Source organism: Carassius gibelio, chromosome B9 (genome assembly GCF_023724105.1).
Source record: "Carassius gibelio isolate Cgi1373 ecotype wild population from Czech Republic chromosome B9, carGib1.2-hapl.c, whole genome shotgun sequence".
Lineage (NCBI taxonomy): Eukaryota > Metazoa > Chordata > Actinopteri > Cypriniformes > Cyprinidae > Carassius > Carassius gibelio.
This window is the reverse complement of record NC_068404.1, coordinates 1593626-1615792: the sequence shown is the minus strand read 5'-3', so window position 1 is coordinate 1615792 and position 22167 is coordinate 1593626. Positions and strand designations below refer to the sequence as shown.

The window sequence follows — 22167 nt, the reverse complement described above, 5'->3', positions numbered from 1 at the left end:
AAACTAAAATCTAAATAAATGTTTTAGTGGATAAAGCTGTGTCTGTTTGCTTTGATAAAAAGGTTAAGCATTATTCTTTGATAAAGCTTTGTCTGTTTGCTAAATTGGTTAATGTCACTTGACAGAGGTTAACTAAACTCTTATGACACTTTTTTTGTTTTGTCAACTATATATTTTTCTCTATCAGGCAGAAGGCCTCCAGAATTCTTAAAAGAATTTGCAGATTTCCTCCCAGACCTTCTGGTTACAGTTGATAAGTTGCTAATCATGGGAGATTTTAATATTCACGTTGACAATTCAAATGATGCATTAGGACTTGCGTTTACTGACCTAATAAACTCTTTTGGAGTCAAGCAAAATGTCACCGAGAAAAACTAACTTGGAAGTTTTTAGAATTGCATGGAAAAACAGTATGTCCAGCTATAGACAGGCTCTAAAAACTGCTGGGGCAAAGCATATACACAAACTCATTGAAAATAACCAAAACAATCCAAGGTTTTTATTTAACACAGTGGATAAATTAACAAATTACCAGATGACACCTGATTCAAATATTCCATCAACGTTTAATAGTAATGACTTTATGAATTTCTTCACTGATAAAATAGATAAGATTTGAAATACAATAGCGAATGTAAATTCTACAGCCTCTAACACTTCAGTTTCATCCAACGCACCCAAAGATAAACTGCAGTGCCTACAAATATAGGACAAGAAGAGCTAAATAAACTTATCACTGTAACTAAACCAACAACATGTTTATTAGATCCTGTACCCACTAAATTACTGAAAGAGTTGTTACCTGTAGCTGAAGAACCACTTCTCAATATCATTTACTCATCGTTATCTTTAGGTCACGTCCCAAAACCATTCAAGCTGGCGGTTATTAAGCCTCTTATTAAGAAACCAAAATTAGATCTTAGTGAACTGGCAAATTATAGGCCTATTTCAAATCTTCCATGCATGTCTAAAATTTTAGAAAAAGTTGTATCTGCTCAATTGAACTCCTTCCTGCAAAAAAAAATTATCTGTATGAAGAATTTCAGTCAGGTTTCAGCCCCCACCATAGCACCGAAACTGCACTTGTTAAAATAACAAATGACCTGCTTCTTGCGACAGATCAAGGCTGCATCTCATTGCTAGTTTTACTTGATCTTAGTGCTACATTCAACACCATAGATCATGACATACTCATAGATCAATTACTAATCTATAGAGGCATTCAAGGGCAGGATCTAAGATGGTTTAGATCCTACCTGTCCGATCGCTACCATTTTCTTTATTTAAATGGGGAATCATCTCATTTATCACCAGTAAAATGTGGAGTGCCACAAGGATCCGTCCTAGGTCCACTTATATTTTCAATATACATGTTGCCCCTTTGTAATATTATTAGAAAATACGGAATTAGCTTCCACTGTTATGCTGATGATACTCAGCTATATATCTCAACGAGACCAGATTCAACTTCTAAATTATCTAATATAACAGAGTGTGTTAAAAATGTAAAAGATTGGATGACCAATAATTTTATCCTATTAAATTCGGATAAGACAGAGATATTAAATATTGCAACAAAAAAATGTACACAGAATCTTGTAATTACAATCTGCAACTAGACGGATGTACTGTTACTACCTCTACAGTCAAAAATCTGGGTGTTATATAAGAAAGCAACTTGTCTTTTGAAAATCATATTTCCCATGTTACAAAAATTGCATTCGTCCATCTTAGAAACATTGCCAAGCTATGAAACATGTTATCGGTTTCTGAAGCAGAAAAGCTAGTTCATACATTCATGACCTCTAGAATGGACTTTTGTAATGCACTTCTAGGTGGTTGTCCTGCTTCTTCAATAAACAAGCTACAGGTAGTCCAAAATTCAGCAGCTAGAGTCTTTACCAGGTCAAGAAAATATGATCATATTACCCCAATTTTACAGTCTCTGCACTGGCTACCTATTGAGTTCCATATCAGTTACAAATTATCATGACTTACCTATAAGGCCCTAAATGGTTTAGCTCCTGCGTACCTAACTAGCCTTATACCACGTTATAATTCGTCACGCTGCCTAAGGTCATAAAACGCTGGACTTTCGGTAGTTCCCAGGATAGCAAAGTCCACTAAAGGAGGTAGAGCTTTTACATATTTGGCTACCAAACTCTGGAATAGCCTTCCTGATAATGTTCGGGGTTCAGACACACTCGCTCTGTTTAAATCTATATATTAAAAATGCATCTCTTTCGAATAATGCAGCTCTTAAATTGTGAGTGTAGTTGCATCTGATCAAATGCGCATTCTTATTCTTTAGCTTGGGTTAAACTAATTAATTTTACTTTGTTGGAACAGCAGCTATGCTGATGATGTCTCTATTTGTTTCTATGTTTTGCTACGGGATGTAGGATTTACACAAGCTCCAGTCTGGATCCAGAACACCTAAGAAGAGATGATGCTGACCCTGATGCTTATCCTGAATCAACAAACAGAACTAACAAATATTGCTACAAGTGTGACTGTATCATAATAATTGCTGTTAATAATATTCACCGTCTGGCTGACTATGTCTTGTATTAATTTTCATGCGCGCACAAACTGACAGTCACCACTTATAAGCTACTACTAAATATTGTAGAAACATTATTTCCTTTAAAGTTGCTTTGTAATGATTTGTATTGTACAAAGCACAAAAAAAAAATAATTGAATTCAATTGAAAAGTCCCCCACCTTTCATTTCACCAATGAGAAACCTTTTAGCATGTTGCCTTACTTTTGTTTCACCAATGACAAACCTTTTGGCATGTTCCCCACCTTTCGTTTGACTAATGAGAAACCTTTTGGCCCTTTACCCGCCTTTCGTTTGACTAATGACAAACCTTTTGGCATGTTCCCCGCCTTTCGTTTCACCAATGAGAAACCTTTCGGCACGTTCCCCGCCTTTCGTTTCACCAATGAGAAACATTTTGGCGTGTTCCCCGCCTTTCGTTTCACCAATGAGAAACCTTTCGGTACGTTCCCCGCCTTTCGTTTCACCAATGAGAAACCTTTTGGCGTGTTCCCCGCCTTTCGTTTGACTAATGAGAAACCTTTCGACATGTTCCCCGCCTTTTGGCATGCCCATTGCTCCTACCTGCATGTAGCTTTTAAATGGTTTTGACTAGGTCCTGAGCTGTGTTTAACAAGAGATTATAAATAATCATACTCTTAAAAGCTATAACCACAAATAAGTAAATATATTAAACTTGTTCTTATGAATATTCATGAGATGATCCAACATATTATAAGTTGTATCATAATGCAGTCCTTATAATGCTTTAAGGATACCCTTATAATGTATAATATGGGCTTCATAGAAAGTGTTAATACAAAAATACTTGAACAGAACAGAATGAAATGGTATTATTCCAGGGCCTGAACAATTAAATCAATTTAATTATTAGGGTTATGTAGCTACCCATAACTGCATAAAAATAAATAATGTGAAAAAAATTATGTAACTATAAATATATCCTAATATAGCCTAAATGTGGCCCATCTGGGACCCACAAATAAACAATAATGGGCAGCCTAACTGGGTCCACAACTGTATCCAAGCTGGGCACACATTCAGCCCATCAAAGTCCCCACTCTGAGCCCATGCCCAGTTGACACCCACATAGCCCAGATAAATCCCATGCGGGAGAAAGACAATATCTATTAATAATTTTTTTAACCATTTCTGAGCACTTTATGGTTAGGAATTATTCACAACAATATTCTACAACAACATTACGTTATATCTCAAGGTTTTAGTTGAAAACGTGTACAAATATTTATGCCGAAATCATATCATAACACGCGTCGCTATAGCAACTACAATTCGATTCACTTATGCTCGCCTGATGTCGCGTGCGCAAAAGCGCGAGCGCACACATTTATCTTATACATTGAATTTTTATATACTTTTTTATATTAACTTGTGAGATTTATTAATAAAGGCATAAATCAGTATATATCAGAGATGCTATAATGAGCTCTGGTTAAACTGAATTAGAGTTTATTAATCTTTTCAATAGTTTTGTACTAACGCACGCGAATTGTAGTTGCTATAGCGACGCGTGTTATGATCTGATCGATATCTGCTGGTTGAGAGACGAGGCGACTTCAGAGACTTCTGGAGAACATTTTCTGTGCTGAGATTGTGATTTTCGACGGAGTTCAGAGAAGAGACTTTTATTTTAGGAGATCGGAGGATTTTTCTTTGAGTAGAGTTTTATTTTTGAAGGATTTCTGATTATTTCTGAGGAAAGACTTATTCTATTTTTCTCTTCTTATTTCAGATTTTTCTTTCTTTCTTTCTTTCTTTCTTTCTTTCTTTCTTTCTTTCTGTAATTAATTAATTGATTAATTAATTACCTTTTTGTTGATTAATTTCTTGTTTTGATTGGAGTTTGGAGGAGTTTGTCAATGGCTCATTTGGGTGAAAGACGAGGTGAGTGTTTTAATTTAGTTTGTTTATTATTGATATGTTATTATAGTACGATGTTGTTCATTGTGTTAATGAAGTGATGTGAAGAAATGTGTGCAGGTTAACTCATTTAATCACACATTTATACCAGCTCACTGATCACATGTATTTTATTCCTTGTGTATGAAAATCAGTGAAATTTGTGTTTAATTCTTTGACACAATTATAATGCTGGAAAATTATAGAGCTGCTCAAATGCAATTCAAGACAATTAAAATGTAAAGTAACCTAATTGGATGTGAGCAGTACCATTGGTGGTTGATTATTAATAAATGTTGCTAATAAAGGCTGTAAGTGTTTGATGTGTGTAATATTGCAGGCTCGGGCCGCTCCAGATCCAGGAGTGCTGCTGTCTCTCAGACGGATGATCAGGAGCTTGAGAGACGTGGCTCTGGTGACGGCGCTCAGGAACCGCTGCCAAACCCAAACCAGCCGCTGAGCCAAGAGCTGCCTGGATACATCGCACCTCTGCCTTCAGAGTTGGCCGTTTCTGTGTCCACAGATCAGCCTCACAGGAAGAGGAAGTGGCAGAGCGGCAGCCAGGAGGATGAGCATCCGTCTCCTTCATACAGAAGAGCTGCCAAACGCTCCCGCAGAGGTCAGATACACTCATATTAAACACCTGATTAAAGACTCACTCAATGATTACTCACTGAAAATGTTCTTCAGCTGAATTACAGTAACGTTGTGTAACAGGTTTAGATGCTGCAGCATGTTTTCTGTTAAAGACGTTTCTTGTGATCTTGTGTGTTGCAGAAGCGTATGTGAAGGGCCCATTGCTGGGGCGAGGAGGATTCGGCTCTGTGTATGCTGGGACCCGCAGGTCTGATGGACTGCCAGTGAGACATTTTCTTACCTCCTGCAGTTAAACAGCTTTTAGAAATGTTGATGTCAGTAAATGTCCCTCATGGGTGATAATTAGCCAGCGTGGTTTACTGTGCTTCATCTGTCTACAGGTTGCCATCAAGTACGTCTCTAAACGAGGAACACAGAGACTGAGAGTTGTGAGTTGAGAGTGAATCTGTTACTCTGTTTGGTCTGATTCAGCGCTGGATATAACGGAGCGTTTGTCCTGCAGGAAGGTCAGGGTCGGCTGCCGCTGGAGGTGGCGTTGATGACCCTGGTCAATTCGGCTCCTGCCTGCCCCAACGTCCTGCAGCTGCTGGAGTGGTTTGACCGTCCCAGACGCTACACCATGATCCTGGAGCGCCCGCTTCCTTGCCAAGATCTGGAGAGTTTCTGTGAGGAGAACGGACGCCTGGAGGAGAGTCTGGCCAAGAAAGTGCTGCTGCAGCTGATCACGGCGCTGAAACACTGCGAGAGCCGTGGAGTCCTGCACCGGGACGTCAAACCAGAGAACCTGCTGATCTCCACAGACTCACATGACATCAAGCTGCTGGACTTCGGCTGTGGAGATCTGCTGAAAGACTCGGCCTACAAACACTTTGCAGGTTGGTTTGATCTCCCTGCAGTGATCTGTGTTTGTTTGTGGACTTTTGATGATCGAGCGAAGGGAATCTGTTTGGACTGGGGCCTCTTCAGATGATGTTTGTGGTCTTGTTGGGTCTCTCAGGCACTATTCAGTACGCCCCTCCTGAGTGGTTTCGGCATCACCGTTATCATGCGGGACCGGCTACGGTTTGGTCAGTGGGGGTGACGCTCTACAACATCCTGTGCAGCTGTTTCCCCTTCAGAGGCGCATTGAGGGTCACCTCCAAAAGCAGACTGCTCTTTCCTAGAGAGCTGTCGACAGGCAAGAGACAGAAATCAGGTCCAGATCCAGGTGAAGCGTGTGGTTTTGTGTTCCTGAACACTGTGTTGTGTGTAACAGAGTGCCGTCAGCTGATTCGCTGGTGCCTCAGTGCAGCGGCATCAGATCGGCCCAGTTTAGACGACATTGAGCGCCACCCCTGGTTACACTGAGCAGGTGGCCAGTGACACACACTTATCTGACTCACAGCAGTCATGGCTGGATTGTCTTGTTAGGATCAGACTAGATAAATGCTTCTGATTGTTTGTATAGGGTGAGCAGGAGTGACACAGGAAGTGCAGAGAACAGCTTCCTGATCACCTACAGAAAGAGCAGAGGATCATGGACTAATGGCCGCCACACAATGAAGGGTTTTGATCCTCTGCTCCAGTCTGTGAGGGGCTCTGTGTGGATGCTGGAGGAGTCTGAACACACAGCAGCTGAAACCTCAGCCCGACGGGCCACAGATCAATATGTGTAGTTTCTCCACAAATACAGTCGAGAGAAGGGAGAAAAGTGTCAAGAAGCAGAACAGGATCAGAAAGAGTCTGGGGCAGAGTGTTAACTAGCATAATGTATTCATGGAAAAAAGTCCACTTGGTGTTAGACAGAATTTAAGTCACCAAAAAATTAAGTAGTAATTCAAGTAGTCCCCACAATGTTTACGAAACAGAAATGTTGAAATTTTACACATTCAAAAGCAATGAATATAATTAAATCAAATTGTGACAAAATGTTAAAGAATGACTTTGCTTTGGCTCATTTTAACAAAGTAACATAAAAACAAGCAGGAAGCTTACTCCATTAGGCCCTAGTCTCTGCTTTTTATTATTTTCATTTTTAGTTTAGTAACTTTAACTTCTGCTTTAAAAGGCTTATTTTTGTTTTAAGATTACAATGTGATTTGTGATTTTAACCCTTTTTTTGCACATAATACATGCTTACATTCACTTTATTTGTTTATAAAAAAAAATTCATAAAAAGTTTTTCATAAAGTGTACTCGACTTTTTATTTTCTTTTTTAAAATGTCATAAAAAAATAGCAAAACCTAACTAAACAGTTCCATAAAACAGTAAACTGTTTACCCCCCGCCCCCCTCGACCGCCCGCCACACTGATGGTACTTAAAACAAATTTCCAATGTTGGCAGGTCGGCATTTGTACTCTTTTAGGTACATTCGTGTAACTTGATTTTTCTGTGTGTATTTTTGTTTTAATTTCATATTTTAAATAGTTTTTTATATATATATATATATATATATATATTTTTTTTTTTTTGTTATTATTCAGCTACCATCAGAGCTGCTCAGACATTCTTCTAGATGTTGTCTATAAAGAAGGAGAAGGAGGCTTTCTTACTCTGTCACTAGTGTGCAGAAAGTTTTATGGCATCAGTTTTCAAAGAAGAGCTCACTTTACCTGGCTGGACATTATTTATATTTACACTTTTCTTAACTGAACAAGTTTTTTAAAGATATTTAGAAAGTTTATTGCATTAATTTAGAGATTTAATTTACATGTATTTATTTTCGTAGGAATCGTTGACTGGAAGTCTGTCGGTCCAGATGTGAGGTGTGATGGCTGCAGATGCATCTACAAAAACACCACTGGATACTGTGGCCATGAAACGAAGGGGGTCTTCACAGCGTTCTGTTCAGACGAAGAGCTTGCTGGCTTCTGTTCTATAGACTGCTACTTCCGCATAAATGAATGAATGAATGAGTGGTTTATTTATTTATTTATTTTATTTGACTTGAATTGGCAACTGAAACTAAAATCTAAATAAATGTTTTAGTGGATAAAGCTGTGTCTGTTTGCTTTGATAAAAAGGTTAAGCATTATTCTTTGACAAAGCTTTGTCTGTTTGCTAAATTGGTTAATGTCACTTGACAGAGGTTAACTAAACTCTTATGACAATTTTTTTTTGTTTTGTCAACTATATATTTTTCTCTATCAGGCAGAAGGCCTCCAGAATTCTTAAAAGAATTTGCAGATTTCCTCTCAGACCTTCTGGTTACAGTTGATAAGTTGCTAATCATGGGGGATTTTAATATTCATGTTGACAATTCAAATGATGCATTAGGACTTGCGTTTACTGACCTAATAAACTCTTTTGGAGTCAAGCAAAATGTCACAGAGCCCACTCATCTTTTAATCATCGCTAGATTTAATTATATCGCATGGAATCGATCTTACTGATATAGAAATCGTACCTCAATGTGATGATATTACAGACCATGTCCTTGTATTGTGCATGCTGCATATCACTGATATTAACTATATGTCTACACATGAACTAGATGAAATGACTGACAACATGGGCACTATTTTCTCTAATACATTAGAAGCTTTTGCTCCCATCAAATTGAAAAAGGTTAGAGAAAAATGTACTGTGCCATGGTATAACAGTAATACTCACTCTCTCAAAAAAGAAACTCGTAGTCTTGAACGCAAATGGAGAAAAACTAACTTGGAAGTTTTTAGAATTGCATGGAAAAACAGTATGTCCAGCTATAGACAGGCTCTAAAAACTGCTAGGGCAGAGCATATACACAAACTCATTGAAAATAACCAAAACAATCCAAGGTTTTTATTTAACACAGTGGATAAATTAACAAATTACCAGATGACACCTGATTCAAATATTCCATCAACGTTTAATAGTAATGACTTTATGAATTTCTTCACTGATAAAATAGATAACATTTGAAATACAATAGCGAATGTAAATTCTACAGCGTCTAACACTTCAGTTGTAGGCAGTGCCTACAAATATAGGACAAGAAGAGCTAAATAAACTTATCACTGTAACTAAACCAACAACATGTTTAATAGATCCTGTACCCACTAAATTAACGAAAGAGTTGTTACCTGTAGCTGAGGAACCGCTTCTCAATATCATTTACTCATCGTTATCTTTAGGTCACGTCCCAAAACCATTCAAGCTGGCGGTTATTAAGCCTCTTATTAAGAAACCAAAATTAGATCCTAGTGAACTGGCAAATTATAGGCCTATTTCAAATCTTCCATTTATGTCTAAAATTTTAGAAAAAGTTGTATCTGCTCAATTGATCTCCTTCCTGCAAAAAAAAATATCTGTATGAAGAATTTCAGTCAGGTTTCAGCCCCCACCATAGCACCGAAACTGCACTTGTTAAAATAACAAATGACCTGCTTCTTGCGACAGATCAAGGCTGCATCTCATTGCTAGTTTTACTTGATCTTAGTGCTGCATTCAAAACCATAGATCATGACATACTCATAGATCAATTACTAATGTCACAGTCTTCTGTCTTTCTGTGAGCACATGGCTTGTGTTGTGTTATTTGGTGCCATGTGCTCTCTCCTTTCCTTTTCTGACCCCGCCCACCTTGTCACCTCGTTACTGTTTAGTTGCTCCACCTGTGTTTCTCCCTGACCCCCCTGACTCATTACCTTATTCACTCTGTACACCTGTTGCATCCACTCACTCTGTACACCTGTGCACATAATCACGCACACAGCTGTTCCCTATTTGTTCACGAGTATATAGTTTCGTCTCACCCACCACTCTGCTTGGCTATATTGTAATGTCTATGTACCTGTGTTTCTCATGCTCGTTTTCCTGTTATTCGTTTTGGTTTTGTTTTTGCCATGTTGGCCTTTTAGTTCTCGTTTGTTCTTGTTAAAATAAAGTGTCTCTTCCCTGCACTTGGACCCAGATCTTGTTCTTTCCACGGCGCCGTCTCTACCGCGCCGTGACAGAATATAGCCAGCAAATATGGGTCCAGCAGGGAGATTCCTTGACATCTGCCAAGGAGAGCGAAGCATCGAGGATTATGCTTGGGAGTTCGTGGGGGCGGCTCGGCTGTCAGCGACAGAGAGGACCTGTCTAATGGTTTTCTTCTGGGGAGGACTAGCCGAGCCCTTCAAGTCCCTTATGCCATTCTGGCACCCCGACGAGACGCTGGAGGATTACATCAACCTGGCTCTGCAGTTGAGCGGCTCAGCTGTTAGGGTGGAGTTAGCTGCAGAGCCAGCTCAAGGTTCTCCCAAGGCCACAGTCCAGGAGTCAGCAGAGGCCTCGTCGGCTGCACCCAGTGCCTCACACCTGTTCCTGGAGCGTCACGGGCTGATGCACTGCATGCGGGATTCACAGTGGATGTCGGAGCGAGCAGCGTGGTCGGCTCGCAGGACTCACAAGGTGGTGGAGCCTGCTGATGTTCCCTCTGAAGCAGTGGGGCTGACTGCTAGCCTTCACAAAGCTGCAGATTCCACTCAGGATTGCCCCAAGGCGGTGGTGTCCACTCAGGATTGCCCCGAGGCAGCGGCGTCCGCTCACGATGTCCCCGAGGCGGCGGCATCCGCTCACGATGTCCTCGAGGCAGCGCCGTCCGCTCACGATTCCCACAAGGCGGTGGTGACTGCTCCGGACCCTCCAGAGTCGAGTCAGGTGCCAGTAAACTCTCCAGAGACGAGTCAGGTTCTAGCGAACTCTCCAGAGTCGAGTCAGGTTCCTGTTGAACTCCCAGAGTCGAGTCAGGTTCCTGTTGAACTCCCAGAGTCGAGTCAGGTTCCTGTTGAACTCCCAGAGTCGAGTCAGGTTCCAGTGGACCCTCCAGAGTCGAGTCAGGTTCCAGTGGACCCTCCAGAGTCGAGTCAGGTTCCAGTGGACCCTCCAGAGTCGAGTCAGGTTCCAGTGGACCCTCCAGAGTCGAGTCAGGTTCCAGTGGACCCTCCAGAGTCGAGTCAGGTTCCAGTGGACCCTCCAGAGTCGAGTCAGGTGCTCGTGGACCCTCCAGAGTCAGGGCTAGTCACCGTTGACCCTCCAGAGTCAGGTCTAGTCACCGTTGACCCTCCAGAGTCAGGGCTAGTCACCGTTGACCCTCCAGAGTCAGGGCTAGTCACCGTTGACCTTCCAGAGTCAAGTCAAGTCACCGTTGACCTTCCAGAGTCAAGTCAAGTCACCGGTGAGCTTCAAGGACAGAGTCAAGTCACCGGTGAGCTTCAAGGACAGAGTCAAGTCACCGGTGAGCTTCAAGGACAGAGTCAAGTCACCGGTGATCTTCATGAACAAAGGCAAGTCACCACTGATCTTCATAAGCAAATACAAGTCAGCAATGATCTTCATGTACAAATGCAATTCACCAACAATCTTCATGAGCAGTGTCGGGTCAGCACCGATCTTCTGGAGTCCAGTATGTACACCATAGGATTGCCAGATTGTCGTCCTCCCGTTGGTTGGACCACACGATTGTGGTGGTCTTCTGCTCTGCCCTGGGGGGCTTCTGTCCTGACCACACGGTTGTGGTGGTCCCTTGCTCCGCCCTGGGGGGCGTATGCCCTGACCACACGGTTGTGGTAGTCTTCTGCTCCGCCCTGGGGGGCTTCCGTCCGGACCACACCGTTATGGTGGTCTTCTGCTCCGCCCTCATGGGGCGTCACGTGATGTCCTTCTTGGACTTGAGTATTTGTGTTATTTTTTGTTGTTCTGCGGTCTGTGTCTTTCTTTCTGTTTCCTCCTATGGACCTGGCCCTCCTTCCCTTCCCCTGATCCTCTGCCGGTCCACCTCCTTCCTGGGTTTCTTGTCTGTGTATCTTGTCTCTGCTTCCCCATTCTACCTGGTCCTCTTGTCTCTGTTTTACCATTTTACCTGTTGGTCTGTCTCTGTTACCCCATTCTACCTGGTCCTCTTGTCTCTGTTTTACCATATTATCTGGCCCTCCATCCCTCCCCCTGATCCACCTCCGTTCCGCCTCCCTCCGTGATTTATTATTTTGGAGTGTCTGGAATCCACTCCTTAAGGGAGGGGTTCTGTCACAGTCTTCTGTCTTTCTGTCTTTGTCTTTCTGTGAGCACATGGCTTGTGTTGTGTTATTTGGTGCCATGTGCTCTCTCCTTTCCTTTTCTGACCCTGCTCACCTTGTCACCTCGTTACTGTTTAGTTGCTCCACCTGTGTTTCTCCCTGGCCCCCCTGACTCATTACCTTATTCACTCTGTACACCTGTTGCATCCACTCACTCTGTACACCTGTGCACATAATCACGCACACAGCTGTTCCCTATTTGTTCACGAGTATATAGTTTCGTCTCACCCACCACTCTGCCTGGCTATATTGTAATGTCTATGTACCTGTGTTTCTCATGCTTGTTTTCTTGTGATTCGTTTTGGTTTTGTTTTTGCCGTGTTGGCCTTTTAGTTCTCGTTTGTTCTTGTTAAAATAAAGTGTCTCTTCCCTGCACTTGGACCCAGATCTTGTTCTTTCCACGGCGCCGTCTCTACCGCGCCGTGACAACTAACCTATAGAGGTATTCAAGGGCAGGCTCTAAGATGGTTTAGATCCTACCTGTCCGATCGCTACCATTTTCTTTATTTAAATGGGGAATCATCTCATTTATTACCAGTAAAATGTGGAGTGCCACAAGGATCCGTCCTAGGTCCACTTATATTTTCAATATACACGTTGCCCCTTTGTAATATTATTAGAAAATACGGAATTAGCTTCCACTGTTATCCTGATGATACTCAGCTATATATCTCAATGAGACCAGATTCAACTTCTAAATTATCTAATATAACAGAGTGTGTTAAAAATGTAAAAGATTGGATGACCAATAATTTTATCCTATTAAATTCGGATAAGACAGAGATATTAAATATTGCAACAAAAAAACGTACACAGAATCTTTTAATTACAATCTGCAATTAGACGGATGTACTGTTACTACCTCTACAGTCAAAAATCTGGGTGTTATATAAGAAAGCAACTTGTCTTTTGAAAATCATATTTCCCATGTTACAAAAATTGCATTCTTCCATCTTTGAAACATTGCCAAGCTATGAAACATGTTATCGGTTTCTGAAGCAGAAAAGCTAGTTCATACATTCATGACCTCTAGACTGGACTATTGTAATGCACTTCTAGATGGTTGTCCTGCTTCTTCAATAAACAAGCTACAGGTAGTCCAAAATTCAGCAGCTAGAGTCCTTACCAGGTCAAGAAAATATGATCATATTACCCCAATTTTACAGTCTCTGCACTGGCTACCTATTGAGTTCCATATCAGTTACAAATTATCATGACTTACCTATAAGGCCCTAAATGGTTTAGCTCCTGCGTACCTAACTAGCCTTATACCATGTTATAATTCGTCACGCTCCCTAAGGTCATAAAATGCTGGACTTTCGGTAGTTCCTAGCATAGCAAAGTCCACTAAAGGAGGTAGAGCTTTTTCACATTTGGCTCCCAAACTCTGGAATAGCCTTCCTGATAATGTTCGGGGTTCAGACACACTCTCTCTGTTTAAATCTATATATTAAAAACGCATCTTTCGTTTTACCAATGAGAAACCTTTTGGCACGCCCGCCACCTTTTTTTTCACCAATCAGAAACCTTTTGGAATGCCCCCTACCTTTGGCATGCCCATTGCTCCTACCTGCATGTAGCTTTTAAATGGTTTTTACTAGGTCCTGAGCTGTGTTTAACAAGAGATTATAAATAATCATACTCTTAAAAGCTATAACCACAAATAAGTAAATATATTAAACTTGTTCTTATGAATATTCATGAGATGATCCAACATATTATAAGTTGTATTATAATGCAGTCCTTATAAAGCTTTAAGAATACCCTTATAATGTATAATATGGGCTTCATAGAAAGTGTTAATACAAAAATACTTGAACAGAACAGAATGAAATGGTATTATTCCAGGGCCTGTGCAGACTTCTCAGGTTCATACCTAAAAAATAAAAAATAAAACAGTAAAGAAAGAAAAACAGAAAAGGCAATTATTTTAAAATACCTCTAAAACATTCACAAAAGCATTAAAAAGCATGCATGGTTATAAGTTGTGCCAGTACAAAAATGTCACTCAAAGGTATAGTTATACTACTAAAGGTAATATGAACAAGTTAAAAGTGACACTATTCAGTTTAGAAATGTAATTTTAAAAGTAATATTATTTTATTATTTTTCATTTTGTTATATATTCAATAACACAAGTTATTGCTTCACACCAACAGCTTTATTCATGATTCATCTTTTATTTTTCAAAGCTGAACTTTAACAACACAGAATTATGAGAATATTAACCATATTTCATCAATGAACATAGCCTACAAGTAAAATCACAGATAACACATTTTGCCAGTGGAAAATAAATGGTGTAAATATAAAAATACAATTTTAAAAGAGTTAATGTACTTAATTAGAAAGACTACAACAATATTCAGAGAACACATATCATCTCAAAACATAAAATGTTCTTCTTTATGGCGATGACTCTTCCCGCCTGCCTCATGATGGTCCAGCCAAAAAACCCTTTGAGGTACTTATGAATAAATAAAATAGGATTCTTCATAAAATAAATAATCTTATATTGTTACATTATGATATAACCCTTAATGAATAAAACATGAAATACATACAATTAAATCAATTTAATTATTAGGGTTATGTAGCTACCAATAACTGCATAAAAATAAATAATATGAAAAAAATTATGTGACTATAAATAAATCCTAATATAGCCTAAATGTGGCCCATCTGGGACCCACAAATAAACAATAATGGGCAGCCTAACTGGGTCCACAACTGTATCCAAGCTGGGCACACATTCAGCCCATCAAAGTCCCCACTCTGAGCCCATGCCCAGTTGACACCCACATAGCCCAGATAAATCCCATGCGGGAGAAAGACAATATCTATTAATAATTTTTTTAACCATTTTAACCATTTCTGAGCATTTTATGGATAGGAATTATTCACAACAATATTCTACAACAACATTACGTTATATATCAAGGTTTTAGTTGAAAACGTGTACAAATATTTATTCCGAAATCATAACATAACACGCGTCGCTATAGCAACTACAATTAGATTCACTTATGCTCGCCTGACGTCGCGTGCGCAAAAGCGCGAGCGCACACATTTATCTTATACATTGAATTTTTATATACTTTTTTATATTAACTTGTGAGATTTATTAATAAAGGCATAAATCAGTATATATCAGAGATGCTATAATGAGCTCTGGTTAAACTGAATTAGAGTTTATTAAGGTTTTCAATAGTTTTGAACTCACGCACGCGAATTGTAGTTGCTATAGCGACGCGTGTTATGATCTGATCGATATCTGCTGGTTGAGAGACGAGGCGACTTCAGAGACTTCTGGAGAACATTTTCTGTGCTGAGATTGTGATTTTCGACGGAGTTCAGAGAAGAGACTTTTATTTTAGGAGATCGGAGGATTTTTCTTTGAGTAGAGTTTTATTTTTGAAGGATTTCTGATTATTTCTGAGGAAAGACTTAAGTTATCCTATTTTTCTCTTCTTATTTCAGATTTTTCTTTCTTTCTTTCTTTCTTTCTTTCTTTCTTTCTTTCTTTCTTTCTGTAATTAATTAATTGATTAATTAATTACCTTTTTGTTGATTAATTTCTTGTTTTGATTGGAGTTTGGAGGAGTTTGTCAATGGCTCATTTGGGTGAAAGACGAGGTGAGTGTTTTAATTTAGTTTGTTTATTATTGGTATGTTATTATAGTACGATGTTGTTCATTGTGTTAATGAAGTGATGTGAAGAAATGTGTGCAGGTTAACTCATTTAATCACACATTTCTACCAGCTCACTGATCACATGTATTTTATTCCTTGTGTATGAAAATCAGTGAAATATGTGTTTAATTCTTTGACACAATTATAACGCTGGAAAATTATAGAGCTGCTCAAATGCAATTCAAGACAATTAAAATGTAAAGTAACCTAATTGGATGTGAGCAGTACCATTGGTGGTTGATTATTAATAAATGTTGCTAATAAAGGCTGTAAGTGTTTGATGTGTGTAATATTGCAGGCTCGGGCCGCTCCAGATCCAGGAGTGCTGCTGTCTCTCAGACGGATGATCAGGAGCTTGAGAGACGTGGCTCTGGTGACGGCGCTCAGGAACCGCTGCCAAACCCAAACCAGCCGCTGAGCCAAGAGCTGCCTGGATACATCGCACCTCTGCCTTCAGAGTTGGCCGTTTCTGTGTCCACAGATCAGCCTCACAGGAAGAGGAAGTGGCAGAGCGGCAGCCAGGAGGATGAGCATCCGTCTCCTTCATACAGAAGAGCTGCCAAACGCTCCCGCAGAGGTCAGATACACTCATATTAAACACCTGATTAAAGACTCACTCAATGATTAGTCACTGAAAATGTTCTTCAGCTGAATTACAGTAACGTTCTGTAACAGGTTTAGATGCTGCAGCATGTTTTCTGTTAAAGACGTTTCTTGTGATCTTGTGTGTTGCAGAAGCGTATGTGAAGGGCCCATTGCTGGGGCGAGGAGGATTCGGCTCTGTGTATGCTGGGACCCGCAGGTCTGATGGACTGCCAGTGAGACATTTTCTTACCTCCTGCAGTTAAACAGCTTTTAGAAATGTTGATGTCAGTAAATGTCCCTCATGGGTGATAATTAGGCAGCGTGGTTTACTGTGCTTCATCTGTCTACAGGTTGCCATCAAGTACGTCTCTAAACGAGGAACACAGAGACTGAGAGTTGTGAGTTGAGAGTGAATCTGTTGCTCTGTTTGGTCTGATTCAGCGCTGGATATAACGGAGCGTTTGTCCTGCAGGAAGGTCAGGGTCGGCTGCCGCTGGAGGTGGCGTTGATGACCCTGGTCAATTCGGCTCCTGCCTGCCCCAACGTCCTGCAGCTGCTGGAGTGGTTTGACCGTCCCAGACGCTACACCATGATCCTGGAGCGCCCGCTTCCTTGCCAAGATCTGGAGAGTTTCTGTGAGGAGAACGGACGCCTGGAGGAGAGTCTGGCCAAGAAAGTGCTGCTGCAGCTGATCACGGCGCTGAAACACTGCGAGAGCCGTGGAGTCCTGCACCGGGATGTCAAACCAGAGAACCTGCTGATCTCCACAGACTCACATGACATCAAGCTGCTGGACTTCGGCTGTGGAGATCTGCTGAAAGACTCGGCCTACAAACACTTTGCAGGTTGGTTTGATCTCCCTGCAGTGATCTGTGTTTGTTTGTGGACTTTTGATGATCGAGCGAAGGGAATCTGTTTGGACTGGGGCCTCTTCAGATGATGTTTGTGGTCTTGTTGGGTCTCTCAGGCACTCTTCAGTACGCCCCTCCTGAGTGGTTTCGGCATCACCGTTATCATGCGGGACCGGCTACGGTTTGGTCAGTGGGGGTGACGCTCTACAACATCCTGTGCAGCTGTTTCCCCTTCAGAGGCGCATTGAGGGTCACCTCCAAAAGCAGACTGCTCTTTCCTAGAGAGCTGTCGACAGGCAAGAGACAGAAATCAGGTCCAGATCCAGGTGAAGCGTGTGGTTTTGTGTTCCTGAACACTGTGTTGTGTGTAACAGAGTGCCGTCAGCTGATTCGCTGGTGCCTCAGTGCAGCGGCATCAGATCGGCCCAGTTTAGACGACATTGAGCGCCACCCCTGGTTACACTGAGCAGGTGGCCAGTGACACACACTTATCTGACTCACAGCAGTCATGGCTGGATTGTCTTGTTAGGATCAGACTAGATAAATGCTTCTGATTGTTTGTATAGGGTGAGCAGGAGTGACACAGGAAGTGCAGAGAACAGCTTCCTGATCACCTACAGAAAGAGCAGAGGATCATGGACTAATGGCCGCCACACAATGAAGGGTTTTGATCCTCTGCTCCAGTCTGTGAGGGGCTCTGTGTGGATGCTGGAGGAGTCTGAACACACAGCAGCTGAAACCTCAGCCCAACGGGCCACAGATCAATATGTGTAGTTTCTCCACAAATACAGTCGAGAGAAGGGAGAAAAGTGTCAAGAAGCAGAACAGGATCAGAAAGAGTCTGGGGCAGAGTGTTAACTAGCATAATGTATTCATGGAAAAAAGTCCACTTGGTGTTAGACAGAATTTAAGTCACCAAAAAATTAAGTAGTAATTCAAGTAGTCCCCACAATGTTTACGAAACAGAAATGTTGAAATTTTACACATTCAAAAGCAATGAATATAATTAAATCTAATTGTGACAAAATGTTAAAGAATGACTTTGCTTTGGCTCATTTTAACAAAGTAACATAAACAAGCAGGAAGCTTACTCCATTAGGCCCTAGTCTCTGCTTTTTATTATTTTCATTTTTAGTTTAGTAACTTTAACTTCTGCTTTAAAAGGCTTATTTTTGTTTTAAGATTACAATGTGATTTGTGATTTTAACCCTTTTTTGCACATAATACATGCTTACATTCACTTTATTTGTTTATAAAAAAAAATTCAGAAAGGGTTTTTCATAAAGTGTACTCGACTTTTTATTTTATTTTTTAAAATGTCATAAAAAAAATAGCAAAACCTAACTAAACACTTACATAAAACAGTAAACTGTTTACCCCCCGCCCCCCTCGACCGCCCGCCACACTGATGGTACTTAAAACAAATTTCCAAGGTTGGCATGTCGGGATTTGTACTCTTTTAGGTACATTCGTGTAAATTGATTTGTCTGTGTGTATTTTTGTTTTAATTTCATATTTTAAATATTTTTGTATATATATTATTTTTTTGGTTATTATTCAGCTACCATCAGAGCTGCTCAGACATTCTTCTAGATGTTGTCTATAAAGAAGGAGAAGGAGCCTTTCTCACTCTGTCACTAGTGTGCAGAAAGTTTTATGGCATCAGTTTTCAAAGAAGAGCTCACTTTACCTGGCTGGACATTATGAATATTTACAATTTTATTAACTGAACAAGTTTTTTTAAGATATTTAGAAAGTTTATTACAGAGATTTTATTTATTTATTTTGGTAGGAATCGTTGACTGGAAGTCTGTCGGTCCAGATGTGAGGTGTGATGGCTGCAGATGCATCTACAAAAACACCACTGGATACTGTGGCCAAGAAACGAAGGGGGTCTTCACAGCGTTCTGTTCAGACGAAGAGCTTGCTGGCTTCTGTTCTATAGACTGCTACTTCCGCATAAATGGATGAATGAATGAATGAGTGGTTTATTTATTTATTTATTTTATTTGACTTGAATTGGCAACTGAAACTAAAATCTAAATAAATGTTTTAGTGGATAAAGCTGTGTCTGTTTGCTTTGATAAAAAGGTTAAGCATTATTCTTTGATAAAGCTTTGTCTGTTTGCTAAATTGGTTCATGTCACTTGACAGAGGGTAACTAAACTCTTATGACAATTTTTTTGTTTTGTCAACTATATATTTTTCTCTATCAGGCAGAAGGCCTCCAGAATTCTTAAAAGAATTTGCAGATTTCCTCCCAGACCTTCTGGTTACAGTTGATAAGTTGCTAATCATGGGGGATTTTATTATTCACGTTGACAATTCAAATGATGCATTAGGACTTGCGTTTACTGACCTAATAAACTCTTTTTGGAGTCAAGCAAAATGTCACCGAGGAAAAACTAACTTGGAAGTTTTTAGAATTGCATGGAAAAACAGTATGTCCAGCTATAGACAGGCTCTAAAAACTGCTGGGGCAGAGCATATACACAAACTCATTGAAAATAACCAAAACAATCCAAGGTTTTTATTTAACACAGTGGATAAATTAACAAATTACCAGATGACACCTGATTCAAATATTCCATCAACGTTTAATAGTAATGACTTTATGAATTTCTTCACTGATAAAATAGATAACATTTGAAATACAATAGCGGATGTAAATTCTACAGCCTCTAACACTTCAGTTTCATCCAACGCACCCAAAGATAAACTGCAGTGCCTACAAATATAGGACAAGAAGAGCTAAATAAACTTATCACTGTAACTAAACCAACAACATGTTTATTAGATCCTGTACCCACTAAATTACTGAAAGAGTTGTTACTTGTAGCTGAAGAACCACTTCTCAATATCATTTACTCATCGTTATCTTTAGGTCACGTCCCAAAACCATTCAAGCTGGCGGTTATTAAGCCTCTTATTAAGAAACCAAAATTAGATCTTAGTGAACTGGCAAATTATAGGCCTATTTCAAATCTTCCATTTATGTCTAAAATTTTAGAAAAAGTTGTATCTGCTCAACTGAACTCCTTCCTGCAAAAAAAAAATTATCTGTATGAAGAATTTCAGTCAGGTTTCAGCCCCCACCATAGCACCGAAACTGCACTTGTTAAAATAACAAATGACCTGCTTCTTGCGACAGATCAAGGCTGCATCTCATTGCTAGTTTTACTTGATCTTAGTGCTACATTCAACACCATAGATCATGACATACTCATAGATCAATTACTAATCTATAGAGGCATTCAAGGGCAGGCTCTAAGATGGTTTAGATCGTACCTGTCCGATCGCTACCATTTTCTTTATTTAAATGGGGAATCATCTCATTTATCACCAGTAAAATGTGGAGTGCCACAAGGATCCGTCCTAGGTCCACTTATGTTTTCAATATACATGTTGCCTCTTTGTAATATTATTAGAAAATACGGAATTAGCTTCCACTGTTATGCTGATGATACTCAGCTATATATCTCAACGAGACCAGATTCAACTTCTAAATTATCTAATATAACAGAGTGTGTTAAAAATTTAAAAGATTGGATGACCAATAATTTTATCCTATTAAATTCGGATAAGACAGAGATATTAAATATTGCAACAAAAAAACGTACACAGAATCTTGTAATTACAGTCTGCAACTAGACGGATGTACTGTTACTACCTCTACAGTCAAAAATCTGGGTGTTATATTAGAAAGCAACTTGTCTTTTGAAAATCATATTTCCCATGTTACAAAAATTGCATTCTTCCATCTTAGAAACATTGCCAAGCTATGAAACACGTTATCGGTTTCTGAAGCAGAAAAGCTAGTTCATACATTCATGACCTCTAGACTGGACTATTGTAATGCACTTCTAGGTGGTTGTCCTGCTTCTTCAATAAACAAGCTACAGGTAGTCCAAAATTCAGCAGCTAGAGTCTTTACCAGGTCAAGAAAATATGATCATATTACCCCAATTTTACAGTCTCTGCACTGGCTACCTATTGAGTTCCATATCAGTTACAAATTATCATGACTTACCTATAAGGCCCTAAATGGTTTAGCTCCTGCGTACCTAACTAGCCTTATACCATGTTATAATTCGTCACGCTCCCTAAGGTCATAAAACGCTGTACTTTCGGTAGTTCCCAGGATAGCAAAGTCCACTAAAGGAGGTAGAGCTTTTTCACATTTGGCTCCCAAACTCTGGAATAGCCTTCCTGATAATGTGCGGGGTTCAGACACACTCGCTCTGTTTAAATCTATATATTAAAAATGCATCTCTTTCGCCAAGCATTCGAATAATGCAGCTCTTAAATTGTGAGTGTAGTTGCATCTGATCAAATGCGCATTCTTATTCTTTAGCTTGGGTTAAACTAATTAATTTTACTTTGTGGAACAGCAGCTATGCTGATGATGTCTCTATTTGTTTCTATGTTTTACTACGGGATGTAGGATTTACACAAGCTCCAGTCTGGATCCAGAACACCAGAGAAGAGATGATGCTGACCCTGATGCTTATCCTGAATCAACAAACAGAACTAACAAATATTGCTACAAGTGTGACTGCACCATAATAATTGCTGTTAATAATATTCACCGTCTGGCTGACTACGTCTTGTATTAATTTTCATACGCGCACAAACTGACAGTCACCACTTATAAGCTACTACTAAATATTGTAGAAACGTTATTTCCTTTAAAGTTGCTTTGTAATGATTTGTATTGTACAAAGCACAAAAAAATAAATAATTGAATTTAATTGAAAAGGCCCCCACCTTTCATTTCACCAATGAGAAACCTTTTAGCATGTTGCCTTACTTTCGTTTCACCAATGAGAAACCTTTTGGCATGTTCCCCGCCTTTCGTTTCACCAATGAGAAACCTTTTGGCATGTTCCCCGCCTTTCGTTTCACCAATGAGAAACCTTTTGGCGTGTTCCCCGTCT

General features: G+C 39.9%; 2 protein-coding genes across 2 annotated transcripts; both read left to right on the top strand.

The window, feature by feature from the left end:
* The first annotated feature begins 4086 nt into the window (after positions 1-4086).
* Positions 4087-8052, top strand: LOC127964406 (serine/threonine-protein kinase pim-3-like). The gene is made up of 7 exons (XM_052564629.1): positions 4087-4468; positions 4824-5102; positions 5261-5343; positions 5461-5508; positions 5583-5955; positions 6078-6275; positions 7790-8052. The coding sequence occupies exons 1-7, from the start codon at positions 4444-4446 to the stop codon at positions 7966-7968; spliced, it is 1185 nt and encodes a 394-aa protein (XP_052420589.1). The 5' UTR covers positions 4087-4443; the 3' UTR covers positions 7969-8052.
* A 7557-nt stretch (positions 8053-15609) lies between these two features.
* On the top strand, positions 15610-18317 carry LOC127964411 (serine/threonine-protein kinase pim-3-like). Its single transcript, XM_052564635.1, has 6 exons — positions 15610-15737; positions 16093-16371; positions 16530-16612; positions 16730-16777; positions 16852-17224; positions 17347-18317. Exons 1-6 carry the CDS (start codon positions 15713-15715, stop codon positions 17694-17696), a joined length of 1158 nt encoding a protein of 385 aa, XP_052420595.1. The 5' UTR covers positions 15610-15712; the 3' UTR covers positions 17697-18317.
* Positions 18318-22167: the final 3850 nt, after the last annotated feature.